General features: G+C 40.3%; 1 protein-coding gene across 1 annotated transcript; it reads right to left on the minus strand.

Annotated features, from left to right (window-relative positions):
• Window positions 1–1,281: 1,281 nt before the first annotated feature.
• Window positions 1,282–2,229, minus strand: LOC113933631 (olfactory receptor 10T2). The gene has a single exon (XM_027613964.1). It carries the CDS (start codon window positions 2,227–2,229, stop codon window positions 1,282–1,284), a length of 948 nt encoding a protein of 315 aa, XP_027469765.1.
• Window positions 2,230–18,383: the final 16,154 nt, after the last annotated feature.

An 18,383-nucleotide genomic window follows, 5' to 3' on the forward strand; every position in this document is an offset into this window, starting at 1 on the left:
ATAGATTTAAAATAATAAAATAAAATAGTAGATTTAAAATCAATTCCTTTTAGTATTTATAGTTCAAATTATGACAATCATTAGAGTCATGTAAGGTTTACATTATGACCATTGCAGGGTCAGTGAGCTGTAATATCTGGGCCTTTTGAGCCTTTCCAGAGCATTTACTGTGTTCCATGTTAGCAGCAAATGTGATGTCATTAATGGTGGTTTTAGGTCCATTACTAAAATAAGATCATATCCACTAAAAACTTGAACACATCACCACGGAAACAAAGCAAAACTACAAACAAAAATGAATGTGTTTAATTTATAATTAATATAATAAGAAACTAGTTTTAAATTTTGAAAAAAATCAACATTTCTGGTAATACTGATGGATCTTTTCATCACTGGAAAACCCAGTTCCTTAGTATTGAAATCTTGCTCTTCATTTAAGGCTCAGCTCAAATTTTCTTTCCCCTCTTCTCATCTCACTTATTCCAATTTTTTTTTTCCTTCAGAAGCAATAAATATTTGTTCTTTTGGCTCTCATAACTCTTAGTTTGTATCCATTTAACAGATCTGATCATTGTGCATTGTCATAGTTTTCTTTCTCTGTTCATGTTCCTACTCCTCCTCCACCTCTGTAAACTATCAACTTACTCATCTTTGTCTTTCCACTTTGTATGGAACCTGGTACATAGTTGGTTTACTGCTTGTGGATGCCTGTGTCCTAGATAAGATGCTGTCAATAGCTTTGGATCCTGTTCTCTATTCAACCAGGAAAGCTAACCGTGGCCACCTTTCAATTTGAGTATTGCCTTCCCCTAAAAAAAAAAAAAAAAAAAAAAAAAAATTATATTTTTCTCTTTCTGCCAAGCGTGAGTTGTTTTATAGTTTGTTTGTTTGTTTGTTTGTTTGTTTGTTTTGGGAGAGAATGTCAGCAGGGAGGGGCAGAGGGATTAAAAAGGGAATCCCAAGTGGACTCCATGCTCAGCATAGAGCCCAACGCAGGGCTCAATCTCATTACCCTGAGATCACGACCTGAACCAAAACCAAGAGTCTGACACTTAACTAAGCCACCCAGGTGCCTTGGTTTTTTTGTTTCCTAACCAAGCATTGGACAATGTAGCATGTAGACTGACTCATGCTTTTTCTGGACTGGGAGGGAAGAAAAGGGCAACAGTGGTCTTAGTCCTTGGAAACATTGTCCACATCAGGACTGGATCAGCAAAAGGGCAAAGAAAATATCCTGCCTTTGACCTCTGTAGAGTCCCTCATTAATTTTAGGGTTTTTTGTTAGATCACCTTGGTTGCCACAGGCATTCCCAGAACTCTCTTGAGGGCAATCTTCACCTCCTGATTCCTCAGACTGTAGACAAGGGGATTAAGCAGGGGAGTCACCACAGTGTAGGTCACTGCCACCAACTGATCCTTGTCTGAGGCAGACCTGGATCTGGGCCTCAGGTAGATGATGGAGGCACAGCCGTAGTGCACAAAGACCACCGTGAGGTGGGAGGTGCACGTTGCAAAGGCCTTTCTTTTTCCCTCAGCCGAGGGGATCTTCAGGATGGTGTTAAAGATGAAGCCATAGGAGACGAGAATCAGCAGGAAAGGCACCATGATCACCAGGATGCTGAGGCTGAATAGAGCCAGTTCCTTCACATGGGTGTCTGCGCAGGCCAACTTAATAACAGGTGCCATGTCACAGAAATAGTGGTTGACCCTGTTGGGGCCACAAAAAGGCATGTCATAGATGAGGTTGGTGGCCACCAAAGCAATGAAGAAACCCGTGACTCCAGACAGGGAAACCAACCCCACCCCTAACCTATTGTTCGTGATGAGTGTGTACCTCAGAGGGTGGCAAATTGTCACATAGTGATCATACCCTATCACAGCGATGAGAAAGCAGTTGGTGCAGGCAAAGCCAAGGAAGAAGAAGAGCTGGGTGACACAGGCCACAAAGGAGACGCTCTTGGTGGCTGAGAGCAGGTGGGCCAGCAGCTGCAGGATGATGACAAACGTGTAGCAGGATTCAGAAAAGGAAAGAATGAACAGGAAACCATACATGGGACTGTGCAGAGTCTGGCTGCAGCGGATAACAGCCATGATAGTGGCATTGGCCAGCAGGATTGTCAAGTATAGGAAAAGGAAGATGACAAACAGCAGCAGCTGGAGCTCCCCCAGGCTAGAGAAGCCCACCAGGACAAACAGTGTAACCATAGTGGTTCTACTGAAACTGTGCATCTGGATGACTTCTTTCTGTGAATGAGTTTGGGAGAGACAAAATGACAACGATCACTGTTATAAGAACATTTTTCCGATGTCTTCTCTTTCAGTATCACATTTTCAGGCCCAGAATATTGATAGGTCTCTCCCTCTCTCTCTCTCTCTCCCTCTGCCTCTCTCTCTCTCTCGACAAAGTACCCCTTTGATAATTTTTACAAGAAATTATTAATCTCCAATAATGAGATAATGATTAACTATATTATAGAAATATACAAAGATTAAAAGAAGCAACAAAGGGCACCTGGGTGGCTCAGTCGTTAAGCGTCTGCCTTTGGCTCAGGTCATGGTCCCAGGGTTCTGGGATCGAGCCCTACATCAGGCTCCCTGCTGCACGGGAAGTCTGCTTCTCCCTCTCCCACTCCCCCTGCTTGTGTTCCCTCTCTCGCTGTGTCTCTCTGTCAAATAAATAAAATCTTTTAAAAAAATAAATAAATAAAAGAAGCAACAAAAGAACCAACTTCCATAGTCCCAAAGACTATGTGAGGACATGAGAAAGTCTCCTACCATAATAAGAGAAAAAGAGAACTACTTAGCCATATTTAAAATGAGATACCAAGCCATATTTATGATAAGATTAGAGATGATTTGGGTTTGCTTTCTGATATATTTTTATATTTTTAAATATTTAACAATAAACATATTTTAATTTGATGATTCTAAATATACTTCACTTTTAGCCCAGAATATTTCCACCTCATTTTGTTGGGAAAGATACTGTCCAAACATAAATAAGACAGGCCCAGGGAGACTCCCCTTCCTCCCCCAGGAGTAGCAGCGCGGGAGCGCACCGCAGGGATCTGCTGGGTTTGGAGACTCCACACTGAGTTGGGTGCCAGAGATAGAAATGCTTGGTCACAGGCCGGGTGAGCACAGAGTGCGGCTGGAGACCAGGGAGACAGGAGGGGCTGACTGCTTTTCTCTGGGGGCGCACTGAGGAGCGGGTGCCCGAGTTCTTGGCTCCTCAGGGCAGAGATTGGGAGGCCGCCATTTTCACTATCGTCCTCCAAAGCTGTGTGGAAAGATTGCAGGGAACAAGAGCTCCCGAGAGCAAACTGGGCCGACAAGGGCGGGACAATTCCTCCTCCGGCAAAGACATTTGGGAACCACGGCAACAGGCCCCTCCCCCAGAAGATCTGCAAGAACAGCCAGCCAAGACCAAGTTTACTGATCAATGAGAACGGGAGAACTCCGGCGCTAGGGGAATACTGCACATAGAATTCATAGCTTTTTTAACATGATTCATTAGTCTTTCAAAGTTAATTTTTTTAATTGTTTTTTTTTAATTTTTCTTTTTCCCTTTTTCAACCAATATCTTACCAATCCCTTTTTTAAAAAAACATTTTTATTTTTCATTTTTAGAGTCATATTCTATCCCTTCATAGTAGTTACCCTTATTTTTGGCATACATATATAAGTTGCTCTCTCTTTAAAATTTTGAGATACAGTTTCTTCTAACATATCAGAATATACCCTAAATCTCTAGTGTATGGCTTTGTCCTAGTCTCCTGCCTGATCACATTGTCTCCCCTTTTATTTTCTTCCTTTCTCTCTGTTTTTGTAATCCTCTTCTTTATTTTTTCAAGCACCTTATCAATTCCTTTTGTGAAATTTTTTATAATTTTCATCTTTACAGTCATATTCCATCCCTTCATTGTATCAACCCTTATTTCATACATATATAAGTCTTACTTTCTTTAAAACTTTAGGAGGCACTTTCTTCTAACAGACCAAAATACACCCAAAATCTAGTGTGTGGCATTGATCTATGCACTAGCCTGATCATATTTGATCATATTGTTTTTATTTTTTGTTTTGTTTTGTTTTTATCTTTTTCTTTTTTTTCTCTCTCTTTCTTTTTTCTTTCCTTCCCTTTCTTTACCCCTGGTTTCAGGGCTTTTCTGATTTGTTTAGAGTATATTTTCTTGGGACGTTGTTAAGGTGTTAGCATTTTGTTCTCTCATTCATCTATTCTCCTCGGGACAAAATGACAAGACAAAAAAAATCACCTCCACAAAAAGAACAAGAGGTAGTACCATCTGCCAGGGACCTACTCAATACGGATGCGGACGTTAGTACAATGTTGGACCGAGATTTCAGAATCATGATTTTAAAGATACTAGCTGGGATTGAAAAAGCATGGCAGTTATTAGAGAAACCCTTCCTGGAGTAATAAAAGAACTAAAATCTAACCAAGTTGAAATCAAAAGGGCTATTAATGAGATGCAATAAAAAATGGGGGCACTAACTGCTAGGATAAATGAGGCAGAAGAGAGAATCAGCAATAGAGAAGACCAAATGATGGAAAACAAAGAGGCTGAGAAAAAGAGAGATAAACAACTACTGGATCACGAGGGCAGAATTCGAGAGATAAGCGATACGATAAGATGAAACAACATTAGAATAATTGAGATCCCAGAAGAAGAAGAAAGAGAGAGAGGGGCAGAAGGTATATTGGAACACATTATAGCAGAGAACTTCCCTAATTTGGGGAAGGGAACAGGCATCAAAATCCAGTAGGCAGAGAACCCATCTCAAAATCAATAAAAATAGGTCAACACCCCGACATCTAATAGTAAAACTTACGAGTCTCAGAGACAAAGAGAAAATCTTGAAAGCAGCTCAGGAGAAGAGATATGTAACCTACAATGGTAGAAACATTAGATTGGTGACAAACCTATCCACAGAGACCTGGCAGGCCAGAAAGGACTGGCATGATATCTTCAGAACACTAAACGAGAAAAATATGCAGCCAAGAATACTATATCCAGCTAGGCTGTCCTTGAAAATAGAAGAGAGATAAAAAGCTTCCAGGACAGACAAAAACTAAAGGAATTTGCAAACACAAAACCAGCCCTCCAAGAAATATTGAAAGGGGTCCTCTAAGCAAAGAGAGAGCCTAAAAACAGCATAGACCAGAAAGGAACACAGACAATATACAGTAACAGTCACCTTACAGGAAATGCAATGGCACTAAATTCATATCTTTCAATAGTTACCCTGAATGTAAATGGGCTCAATGCCCCAATCAAAAGACACAGGCTATCAGATTGGATTAAAAAACAAGACCCATCGATATGCTGTCTGCAAGAGACTCATTTTAGACCCAAAGACAACCCCAGATTGAAAGTGAGGGGGTGGAAAACCATTTACCATGCTAATGGACACCAAAAGAAAGCTGGGGTGGCAATCCTTATATCAGACAAATTAGATTTTAAAACAAAGACGGTAATAAGAAATGAGGAAGGACACTATAGCCTACTTAAAGGTTCTATCCAACAAGAAGATCCAACAATTGTAAATATCTATGCCCTGAACATGGGAGCAGCCAATTATATAAGGCAATTAATGACAAAAGCAAAGAAACACATCGACAACAATACAATAATAGTGGGGGAATTTAACAACCCCCTGACTGAAATGGATAGATCATCTAAGCAAAAGATCAACAAGGAAATAAAGACTTTAAATGACCTACTGGATGAAATGGACTTCAGAGACATATTCAGAACGTTCCAACCCAAAGCAACAGAATACACATTCTTCTCTAGTGCCCATGGAACATTCTCCAGAATAGATCACATCCTAGTTCACAAATCAGGTCTCAACCGGTACCAAAAGATTGGGATGATTCCCTGCATATTTTCAGACTACAATGCTTTGAAACTAGAACTCAATCACAAGAGGAAAGTCGGAAGGAACTCAAATACATGGAGGCTAAAGAGCATCCGACTAAAAATGAATGGGTCAACCAAGAAATTAAAGAAGAATTTAAAAAATTCATGGAAACCAATGAAAATGAAAACACAACTGTTCAACATCTTTGGGATGCAGCAAAGGCAGTCCTAACACGAAAGTATATAGCAATACAAGCCTTTCTCAAGAAATAGGAAAGGTCTCAAATACACAACCTGATCCTACACCTAAAGGAGCTGGAGAAAGAACAGCAAATAAAGCCTAAACCCAGCAGGAGAAGAGAAATAATAAAGATCAGAGCAGAAATCAATGAACTAGAAACCAAAAGAACAGTAGAACAGATCCACGAAACTAGGAGCTGGTTCTTTGAAAGAATTAACAAGATTGATAAACCCCTGGCCAGACTGATCAAAAAGAAAAGAGAAATGACCCAAATCAACAAAATCATGAATGAAAGAGGAGAGATCACAATCAACACCAAAGAAACACAAACAATTATAAGAACATATTATGAGCAAGTATATGCCAGCAATTAGATAACCTGGAAGAAATGGATGCATTCCTAGAGATGTATCAACTCCCAAAACTGAACCAGGAAGAAAGAGAAAACCTGAACAGACCTATAGCCACTAAGGAAATTGAAGCAGTCATCAAAAATCTCCCAACAAACAAAAGCCCAGGGCCAGATGGCTTCCCAGGGGAATTCTACCAGACATTTAAAGAAGAATTAATACCTATTCTCCTGAAACGGTTCCAAAAAATAGAAATGGAAGGAAAACTTCCAAACTCATTTTATGAGGCCACCATTACCTTGATCCCAAAACCAGACAAAGACCCCATCCAAAAGGAGAATTACAGACCAATATCCTTGATGAACATGGATGCAAAAATTCTCACCAAAATACTAGCCAATAGGATCCAACAGTACATTAAAAGGATTATTCACCAGGACCAAGTGGGATTTATCCCTGGGCTGCAAGGCTGGTTCAACATCCGCAAATCAATCAACGTGATACAATACATTAACAAAAGAAAGAACAAGAATCATATGATCCTCTCAATAGATGCAGAAAAGGCATTTGACAAAGTACAGCATCCTTTCTTGATCAAAACTCTTCAGAGTATAGGGATAGAGGGTACATACCTCAGTATCATAAAAGCCATCTATGAGAAACCTACAGCGAATATCATTCTCAATGGGGAAAAGCTGAGAGCTCTCCCCCTAAGGTCAGGAACGCGGCAGGGATGTCCACTCTCACCACTGCTGTTCAACATAGTATTAGAAGTCCTAGCCACAGCAATCAGACAACAAAAAGAAATCAAAGGCATCCAAATCAGCAAAGAAGAAGTCAAACTCTCACTCTTTGCAGATGGTATGATACTTTATGTGGAAAACCCAAAAGACTCCACCCCAAAACTGCTAGAACTCATACAGTAATTCACTCACGTGGCAGGATATAAAATCAATGCACAGAAATCAGTGGCATTCCTATACACCAACAACAAGACAGAAGAGAGACAAATTAAGGAGTCGATCCCATTTACAATTGCACCCAACACCATAAGATACCTAGGAATGAATCTAACCAAAGAGGCAAAGGATCTGTCTTCAGAAAACTCTAAAATACTCATGAAAGAAATTGAGGAAAACACAAAGAAATGGAAAAACGTTCCATGCTCATGGATTGGAAGAACAAACATTGTGAAGATGTCAATGCTACCTAGAGGAATTTACACATTCAATGCAATCCCCATCAAAATACCATCCCCTTTTTTCAAAGAAATGGAACAAATAATCCTAAAATTTGTATGGAACCAGAAGAGACCCCCGAATAGCCAGAGGAATGTTGACAAAGAAAAGCAAAGCTGGCCGCATCACAATTCCGGACTTCCAGCTCTATTACAAAGCTGTCATCATCAAGACAGTATGGTACTGGCACAAAAACAGACACATAGATCAATGGAACAGAATCGAGAGCCCAGAAATGGACCCTCAACTCTATGGTCAACTCGTCTTTGACAAAGCAGGAAAGAATGTCCAATGGAAAAAAGACAGTCTCTTCAACAAATGGTGTTGGGGAAATTGGACAGCCACATGCAGAAGAATGAAACTGGACCATTTCCTTACACCACACACAAAAATAGCCTCCAAATGGTTGAAAGACCTAAACGTGAGACAGGAGTCCATCAAAATCCTAAAGGAGAACACAGGCAGCAACTTCTTCGACCTCAGCTGCAGCAACTTCTTCCTAGAAACATCGCCAAAGGCAGGGGAAGCCAGGGCAAAAATGAACTATTGGGACTTCATCAAGATAAAAAGCTTTTGCACAGCAAAAGAAACAGTCCACAAAACCAAAAGACAACCGACAGAATGGGAGAAGATATTTGCAAATGACATTATCAGATAAAGGGCTAGTATCCAAAATCTATAAAGAACTTATCAAACTCAACACCCAAGGAACAAATGATCCAATCAAGAAATGGGCAGAAGACATGAACAGACATTTTTCCAAAGAAGACATCCAAATGGCCAACAGACACATGAAAAAGTGCTCAACATCGCTCGGCATCAGGGAAATCCAAATCAAAACCTCCATGAGATACCACCTCACACCCGTCAGAATGGCTAAAATTAACAAGTCAGGAAACGACAGATGTTGGCGGGGATGCGGAGAAAGGGGAACCCTCCTACACTTTTGGTGGGAATGCGAGTTGGTGCAGCCACTCTGGAAAGCAGTATGGAGGATCCTCAAACAGTTGAAAATAGAGCTACCATACGATCCAGCAATTGCACTACTGGGTATTTACCCCAAAGATACAAATGTAGGGATCCGAAAGGGTACGTGCACCCCGATGTTTATAGCAGCAATGTCCACAATAGCCAAACTGTGGAAAGAGCCAAGATATCCATCAACAGATGAATGGATAAAGAAGAGGTGGTATATATACACAGTGGAATATTATGCAGCCATCAAAAAGAATGAGATCATGCCATTTGCAGTGATGTGGATGGAACTGGAGGGTGTTATGCTGAGTGAAATAAGTCAATCAGAGAAAGACATGTATCATATGACCTCACTGATATGAGGAACTCTTAATCTCAGGAAACAAACTGAGGGTTGCTGGAGTGGTGGGGGGTGGGAGGGATGGGGTGGCTGGGTGATAGACATTGGGGAGGGTATGTGCTATGGTGAGCGCTGTGAATTGTGCAAGACTGTTGAATCACAGATCTGTACTTCTGAAACAAATAATGCAACATATGTGAAGAAAAATGAAAAAAGAAGATAGCAGGAAGGGAAGAATGAAGGGGAGTGAGTCGGAGGGGGAGACCAACCACGAGAGACGATGGGACTCTGAAAAACAAACTGAGGGTTCTAGAGGGGAGGGGTTGGGGGGATGGGTTAGCCTGGTGTTGGCTATTAAAGAGGGCACGTTCTGTGGGGAGCAGTGGTGTTATGCACAAACAATGAATTGTGGAACACTACATCAAAAACTAATGATGTAATGTATGGCGAATCACATAACAATAAAAAATTTAAACAATCATAAAGGAGAATGATTTACTACTTCCAAATATATTATTATTTTCCAAAATAAAAAAAAAAGACTTTTGGAATATCCAGATACCTAAATTACACATGTCATTTATAACATCTGCTGGTGCAGATGATTACTAGGAGCATGATATACCTGTCCTCTGACCACTACCCATCACAGTGGATGGCCTGCTAGGATGGGGGCAAGCAAGAAAAGCACATGTCATGGCCAATTACAATCAGCAGATGTGTGTGATGATAAAAGTAACCATTATTTTTAAAGTTCAAGAACAATTCCTGGTGAACTGTCTAAGAATCCAAGATCATCATTTGATCCTCATCAGAAGGCATCTTGCAGGTTCGGAACTGGAGTGGTGAGGTGAAGGAAAGGTGGATATCTCATGTTGCGTTGGGAAATGCATTTCCACTATTCCTTTTGAACGGGGCTGTGTATGGCACTTCTGTTGTCAGAGGCAGAACAGTGACCTCACCAGCCCTGCTTTGCTTCAGGAAATAGACCATCTCTCCAATGCTCTCTCCACATCACACCCTTGGAAATTTTTCTACCAGTGCATAGTTCAGTCTAGACACAGGAAGAAGGAGTAGTAATAGCCTCTTGAAAGCAGAATTTCTCAGGGTCTAACTTCAAACATTTCCTTCCCTTAATTTTACAGGGTGCCATTTTATAACACATGCTTTCACTCAGAGGGAGAGGTCTATCATGTCTAAGCTATTTTATTGCTAGAAATGTTAGCAAAATACTAATAGCACCTATTTCGTAATAAAATAACATCCAAAGCCCTAATCATCTTACTTTCAGAATCAGGCTCAGGAACTTAGGAGAAACCCAGTGTACTTGCACCTCATAACATCTCTCAACTTGTTGGCTCCTCCCATGACTATAAAGTATAAGGAATAGTTTCATGTGATGCACGTTCACTCTTCATCATCTCTGCTGTAGCTCATTTGCTTAGGTAGTTCCACACACCTGCCATTGTCCCCCTTTCCCTTTGGCACTTTGCAGAAAACAAGATGCTATCATGTAAGCTACCTCATTTTGGCCCTCACCACCCAAGATAAACCGCACAAGTGTCTTTGTATCCTTGTTATAGGTAAGGCAAGTGCACCAAGTGCCCTCTCCTGAGCAGAGTAACCTGGGAGCCTCCTCGCCTTTGCACTTAAGTGGTTAAATTGAACTCATCTCCCATGTTTGGCTCCCTCTATAGACTATTAGCTTCTTATAAGCAGGGATGAACTTTTTTTTTTTTTATTAATAGCTGAATCTCTAGCATAAAGCATAATTTCTAGTTTATCATAGGCTAATTTTTTAAATCTGAAGAGAATATTAAAAAACTAAATAGTATGCTCAAGTAGTAAAGTCAGTACCAAAATTTAAGTCTTCTAACTTCTAATCCACTTTCTCCCCCACATATTTCTTTTAGATTTTTTAAAAAATTTATTTATTTGGGAGAGAGAGAAAGAGAGAGTGAGTGCATGAGCAGGAGGGAGGGGCAGAGGGAGAAGCAGACTCCACTCTGAGCAGGGACCGATGCAGGACTCCATCCCAGGACCCCGGGATCATGAGCTGAGCTGAAGGCAAACACTTAACCGACTGAGCCACCCAGGTGCTCCCCACCATATTTTATGCTACTGCCATTTTATGACAGACTCTGCCCCACACACTTTTTCCAAGGGACTCTGGCAAGCATGGTCCCATGCTGCTTGTTCAAGTAAAAACTCATTTCGCCCTTGCCGATTTTTCTGGAATATTCCAATTTTAATTTTTGAATTTTCCTGTATTATCAAATTTTGTAATATGTGATTTATTATCTCTAAACCTTAGGTGAGGAGATGAGAAAAAAGAACAAAAAGGCTAGGAGCAAGGTAAGTCAAAGACGCGGTGAGCACACTCAAAGTTAGGGGAGATCAAGGATGTTGCTTAATTTTAATAACAGTTTTGTGACTCAAACGGTTTTCACCATCTCCCTAAAGCATCAGTGTCTTTTTCTGTGATTCAAGCAAGAATTTGGTTATGTCTAAGATAGCCCCTGCTCTTGGCCACAACTATAGTGTTTATACGTTTTCTCATGCTGTTTCACATCCTTGTATGGCCTGTTGTTTTCTTGTATCTGAATACTCATCATGTCCCACATCCTCCAATAAACCTTCCCTGACTATTAGAGTCCGCACAGATGCTTTTCCTCTTCCTAACATTTAGAGATCTTGAAATCACACTTCTATGGTGAATAGGTTGGATATTATCTTGCAGTACTATATATATGTCATATATAGTATATAGATTATTATATATACCATATGTTCTATACTAAATACTATATATTTATAGTACATTATATGCAATATAGTACATTATACTATATATTATATAAGTGTAGAACATAGTACATAATATACCATGTATAGTATAGAATATATATAGTATATAGTAATACACGCACATATATACACACCTTCTATAGACTGTTTCTTTGGGACAGGGAACATAGAAATGTATTCTGAATGATCTACAGCCTCCACCAGAGTACAGGGTACATAATAGACCCTACAAACAAAAACTTAATAAGTGATGGCATGCTTTAATTCTCCTTTAGTTTCTGGGTTTTCTCATAGACTATGAATTTTTCCCTAGAATGTATTCTCTGCTCTTCTACTATAATCTGCATCATTCCTATTTTTTTTTTTATTATTCTGAAAGTCATCTTAAAAAGAATAGAAATCTACACTGATAAACTTTCCTGCCCCACCCCCGTTACTTCTTTACTTCTGAGATTTCTCAGCATTTCAATTTGATGTAAAGTGTGGTATGTGTGCATATATATTTTGTTTGTGTGTGTATGCAGACTCAGTCAGAGTGGATGCTTCGTTCATTTCAAGAAAAAGGCAAATCAAGTTTTACTTTGGTGCAGAATCTTTTTTTCATAATAATAAAAACTATTATGCAAATACATTCAAATTTGAAATCCTTGGTGGAAAATGTTTCTTCAGATAGTAACTGACAAAAGAAATACCCTTACCCACTTACGTTCAAGCAATCAAGAACGTTGATATATGACTTTGGGTTTAATGGCTCACAGTCTTGTAGATCTTTTGAATAGAATGTATATAGTATGTAGTATATAGTATATATATATATAAAGAAGCAGCAGTACAAGGTCACTTGTAAAAGCAATGACATCTGTCCTGAGAGATTAAGTGATTCAGAAAAAAATGGACTGAAACATTTCATGAAGAGTTTATCTGGACACTTAGATGTGCAAACCTTTTTGAATCTTAAATAAGTGGCTGAAAATAACCCATTCTATATTCCTATGTCAACTGAGATTCTATAATTAAGTTGGAGAGTATTTGCAGCCTTCTGGGATTCTAAGATCTAGGGCCCTCTGAGACCTCGGGGGGCTGATGGGAGACAGGAAATAAATGGCTGAATGTGGACAAAGGCATCTTATCTGATAAATAAGTATTCTTTAGCATGGGGGGGGGGGAGTTTAGTTACTTCCAGACAAAAAGTTTACGACACACTGAGATGTCAAGAGAAACCGAGTTTTCCAACCCCGAGATTTACATGAAGACTGATTTGATAAAGTATAAGAGGTAAAGGCCGTGTTGGTGATTATGTAGGAAATCTCTGTCTTACTTCTCTACCCAAAGCCTGAATAAGTCAGACAACTGGGTTTTAAGTGTCTTTCAGGGAATTATTGTTAAAGGAAAGACTTGTATTCAGCAACCATTCATAGAGTGCAGTGATTTGCAAAACACGACGTTAGGAATCACAGTGACTCAAAGATAAATAGATCATACTGATCATTCAAATTAAGCAAGGAAGACAAATACAAGCATAACTATGTACAATAAGAGGCATGCTGAGGCATGTGCCAGTGAACATCGGGACAGCTAGAAAGGTGACCACCTCCCAGTGAAGATCCTCGAACACAACCAGGGCTGAGATTTGTCCCAGGACTTTATGAACAAAAACATTAGGAATAAGAAAGTTAAGTGGAAACTACTAGATGTTTTGTGCCAGGACATTCAAGGGGGAAGGAGTGAGGAGGGAGGCTGAGCACCCCTATTTCTGGCAGTAGCCAACCTGGATATTCCAGCAAATCGTTCTTCTGAAAACAACTAAAATTACCGGGGAAATATTTTTTAAATATTCATAAATGGCAAGCTGGAAAAAGATTCCTATACTAGTAATTTTCAGGTCAAAATCTGAAAGAAAGCAAGAATCTAGAGAGATGAGTGGAGCGCTGGAAGTTCCTTCCACACTGAGGACATTTACTTATCTGGAAGGAATGACAAACACAAGTTGTTCATTTGAGGGAATCACAGGATGACACCAACAGAAATTAAAGTCCAGCACTCACTAAATGAGGGTCAAAAAGTAGATCTTCTACTTTAAGCTGTCACTGAAGGATGCTGCCTTAACATAAGCATGAAGCAGAACTAAGCTCACCCCTTAGCTCCCTGTTAGGAGGTACTAGGGGGAAAATTACCCCAAGGCTGACCAAAGGCATGGGTCAAGGTGGGGAAAATACATCCATTCAAGAGAGGTGTGAACAGTCGGCATTTATTCTAATTTACAGCTCAGATATTTATCTCAACTTGGCCTAAGAAACCTTGAGCTCTGCTTTTAATTTGTAGTGGATCTAAACTGGTAAATTTATTGAGGGTCTAAACTGGTAGTCCCTCTAAACATCTACCAGACACAAAAACAGATTATCTTCTGGAGAACGGAAACTCTGCTTAGCTTCTAGAAAAGAACAAAACAGAAATTATAAAAATAAAAATATCTCTTCATAGGTGGCATGATTGTCTACATAGAAAATCCCAAAGAAGAGATCAAAAAACTCCTGGAACTAATAGGCGATCAAAGCAAGATCTCAGAATAGAAAATTAATATCCAAAAGTCCATTTTGTGAAATTATAAAATACTGAGGAAAGAAATAGGACATTTCAATAAATGGAAAAATATCCCATGTTCCTGGATGGGAAGACCCAATAGTGTTAAGATGTTAGCTCTTCCCAACTTATCTATAATTTCAAGGTATTCCCGATCAAAATCACGAGTTATTTTATGTATATCAAGAAACTGACCATCAAGTTTGTGTGGAAAGGCTAAAGACCCAGAATAGCCAACCCAATATTGTATGTTAACCACATTTTCTGATTTCTGTATCTTTTTTAACATTTGGGACCTTGATCAGGGAGGGGCTGCCCCCCCTCGGGTTAGAGGATTCCAATTCCTGGAGACAACAGATGGCTTTCCTTAGAGCATGCCTTTCATGTGCAAACAATCTAGGGCCCATACTCCCCAAAGACCTGTTTTTTTCAGGCTCTTTACATGATTTCCCTATGTTTGTTATCTCAGGGCCAAGCACCAGAAACTAGGGATAACCCTACACCCAGGAGCTCCCAGAAATTATTAAACTGGCCAGTCCTAAACCTGCTCAGGCTGCTTACCCTGCCTTGCCCATTTCTTCCCATGAAAACAAAAACCAAAAACAAGAACAACAACAACAAAAAGAGGGGCTCTTTCTCAGGTCCCCTAACCCTCTCTGCCTATGACTCAAGTCAGTGTTTCTTGGTATGGCCCTGAGTGACATGGTGTGCCCCCTCGCCACAGGAACTGTGTGTAATAAACTATCTTTTCAATGGCAATTATCTCCTGATTTGTTGGTCTCTCTGGATAAAAAGAAAACCTACATTTTAAAATTCATTAAAAGAGAGGAATAACGTTGGAAGACTGATACTACCAGACTTTAAGACTTACTATAAAGTAACAGTAATCAAGATGGCACGGTATTAGTGAAGGAAGAGACAAAGGAAGAGAAAGAAGCTATCCTGCCATGAAAAGACACTGAAGAACCTTAAATGCATATTGCTAAGTGAAAAAAGTCAATCTACAAAGGCTATACAATTCTGGAAGAAAATACTGAAAAGTCAAGAGGTTGAGACCCATGGAGTCTGAGGACAAAAGTACAGCTCATGGACCACCAAGGAGTGGTAGGCTGAAGAACTCCCCAAGCTTTTGGGTTGAGATCCACAAAGGGAACACAATAGGAGTGAGACAAACAAGAATAGATCAGCCAGCCTTCTCAGAGCCTGAGCCCGGGTTCAAATAGCCTCAAATCCTGGCAGACCTGAACCAAGACTTCTTCTAATATCTGACTTCCATTGGTCCTTATTCTGACCAGTAGATCATGTGGCATTCTGGGTCCCTTGGGATGTGCATAAGTGTACAGACAGTTTCTAAGAACCCCCACAAGGTCTGGATATTTTACTTTATCCAGTGCACAGGAACTTTGGTAAATGGTGGAGGTCCCTCTGGGAAATACTGTGTCAAGATTTTCAGGATACAATTGTGGCCTTGTTGCAGGGTCTTTCATCAAAATTACCCATCTTCTCTCATAATCAAGGAGGTTCAGGTTTGGGAATTGGCGTAGTACTGAAATTTAGGTAAATGGCCATGAATTACCACACTGGAACTTGCACAGCCATCCATCCATCAGACATAGAATACTATCAAGCAGTTTGTTGATTGGCTGCTGATCTATTTTATTGCTAGAAATCCCTTAGTCAGCCGTTTCCACAGATCTTTGCAGGCCATAACACTAATCATCATCCTAAACTTCAGTTTATATTGTTTATTGTCCACATCTTATCTCTGACAGTTCTTTGTGGCCCCTGGAGTTCCATTCTCCAGAATAGTATTACTCTCTTTGACATCAGTGAACTCAATTGTTATGCAGTATTTCCACCATCATCTCTAGTCTACAATAACAATTACCATAGAACTCTTTTAAGGATGTTTATATTCCTATCACCACTGCATTTTACAAACACAACCCCAGGTCCCCTGGGTGATAGTGATTAGTGGTTGGATGTGGAGTTTTTTTTCTATAGTTTTTCTATCCCAACACATTCATTTCCCAAAGCTTTTGGATTCCTTTATGGTGTATTACAAAAACTGTGGCATATCCAATTTGTTAACCGTATGTCAATATTTAGTTCAGACTTCAATTAGTTATTCTAGGATTGATGCCATTTCTGGATGCATGAGTCAACAAATTAAATTTTGAATCCCTGTGGGGCGCCTGGGTGGCTCAGTTGGTTGGGCGACTGCCTTCGGCTCAGGTCATGGTCTCGGGGTCCTAGGATCGAGCTCCACATCAGGCTCCCTGCTCAGCTGGAAGCCTGCTTCTCCCTTTCCCACTCCCCCTGCTTGTGTTCCCTCTCTCTCTGTCTCTCTCTCTCTGTCAAATAAATAAATAAAATCTTAAAAAAAAAATTCTGAATCCCTATTGAGTGCTCCTATATCAATGAATTAAACGGGATTGAAATTGATGTTTCTTCTCCTCCGGCCTAAGATCTTCATAATTCTCTTCTGCGTAGGGACATGGCCTCCGAACTCCCACTGACACAAATTGGCCGGGAACTTGTAGGTATTTATTTTCGTTTTTTGTGTTCAAGCTACCCCAGAGCAAGCCTTGTACCTCTCTATCCAGACTGCATTGTGATCTGGTTCCTGTCGTAGGCCTACAAACAAAGTTAGGTAATGGGGCATCTAGCCCAGGTGCAACCACGGAGTCTTTTATGCAGAGGACCGTTGATTCCCTTAGATGTGTGTGTATGGAGGTGGGGGTGGTATCTTCCTCAACAGACAAGGGTGGTTCAAAGGAATTGGAGGCTCAAGATCTCAGCCTCACTTAGATCAGCTGAAATGTATTCATCCCGTGTCTCATGCCTCATGTCTCATTTAGCATAGGAGCTCTGGTCAGGCTGATCTTTAAAAACTAAATATACCTTCAGACTATGGATTTCACCCTTAGTGATAAGCTGTCCTAAGACTCCAGATGATGTGGACTCCTTCACATCTGTTAAGAGGGCATTCTGATTTTCCACACATCTTTTAAATTGTCTATTCATTACTTGTAACTTTGTTTTCGTGTGTGTTCATTCTATGATTGTAAAAATGCCAGGGTCTTAAAGATTCTTTATAAGTCACTGTCATTACCGTGCCATCTAAGTGAAAGCACATGATTGCCCGATGCCGTGGCCTCCCTCCATAATTCGAACTATGCCACACTGGTGCTTACCCGAGTAAGTGAAATGGTGTTAGCTGTCAGGATGAACTCATCCCTTTTCACACTGCTAAGGAGGTTGTCTGTTTACTCTTCAATAGACAAGTAACCCAGTCCTAGAACCCCATGTTTTTTTCCTCAGGTCATTTCTGTTCCAAGTCACTGTATCAGCCAAAGTCCCAGTGGAAAATAAATGGCACGTTAAAGTTGAGGACGTTCAAGGCATAGGAGAATTGCATAGACTGTGGAGTTACGTGGAGTTAGCAGCACCCTAGTTTTTATATCCTTCATGATCGCATTTAATTACTGTAATTCATACAGGTCAGCTTTTTGGGGAAGAAGGCAGGGTGAGAGATCTGGAGTGAATCTGTATATTTTGAACATCAGCACGATATTAATTCTTGCTCTTGGCCAGGGTAGTATAATCAAAGAAAATTTCAGGCCATCGTCTTGACCGTAGATAGATTTTGCTTCTCGTGCAATAGTACTGTATACATCCATGCAGAGCCATTTGATGTGCCGTGCTTCCCTGTGGGAAACGTGTATTTACGTGTCTCATTGACATCACACTTGACCACAAGATTTGCTTTGGCTAGGAAATGTAAACACTGGTGTGGGCCATGTTTTAGCAGAAGCTTTAAAAACTATGGCGTGGATCTACCTGTCCCTTTCCCTGCTACGGTGAGAACAGTGGGAGATAGATAAGGGCTGTTTCTTCAGCCTGGATCCCAGAAAAGAGGAAGCAGAGCTGAAAGCAGAGGTGTAGCCACCTGATACCCAAAGA

Source organism: Zalophus californianus, chromosome 10 (assembly GCF_009762305.2).
Source record: "Zalophus californianus isolate mZalCal1 chromosome 10, mZalCal1.pri.v2, whole genome shotgun sequence".
Classification (NCBI taxonomy): domain Eukaryota; kingdom Metazoa; phylum Chordata; class Mammalia; order Carnivora; family Otariidae; genus Zalophus; species Zalophus californianus.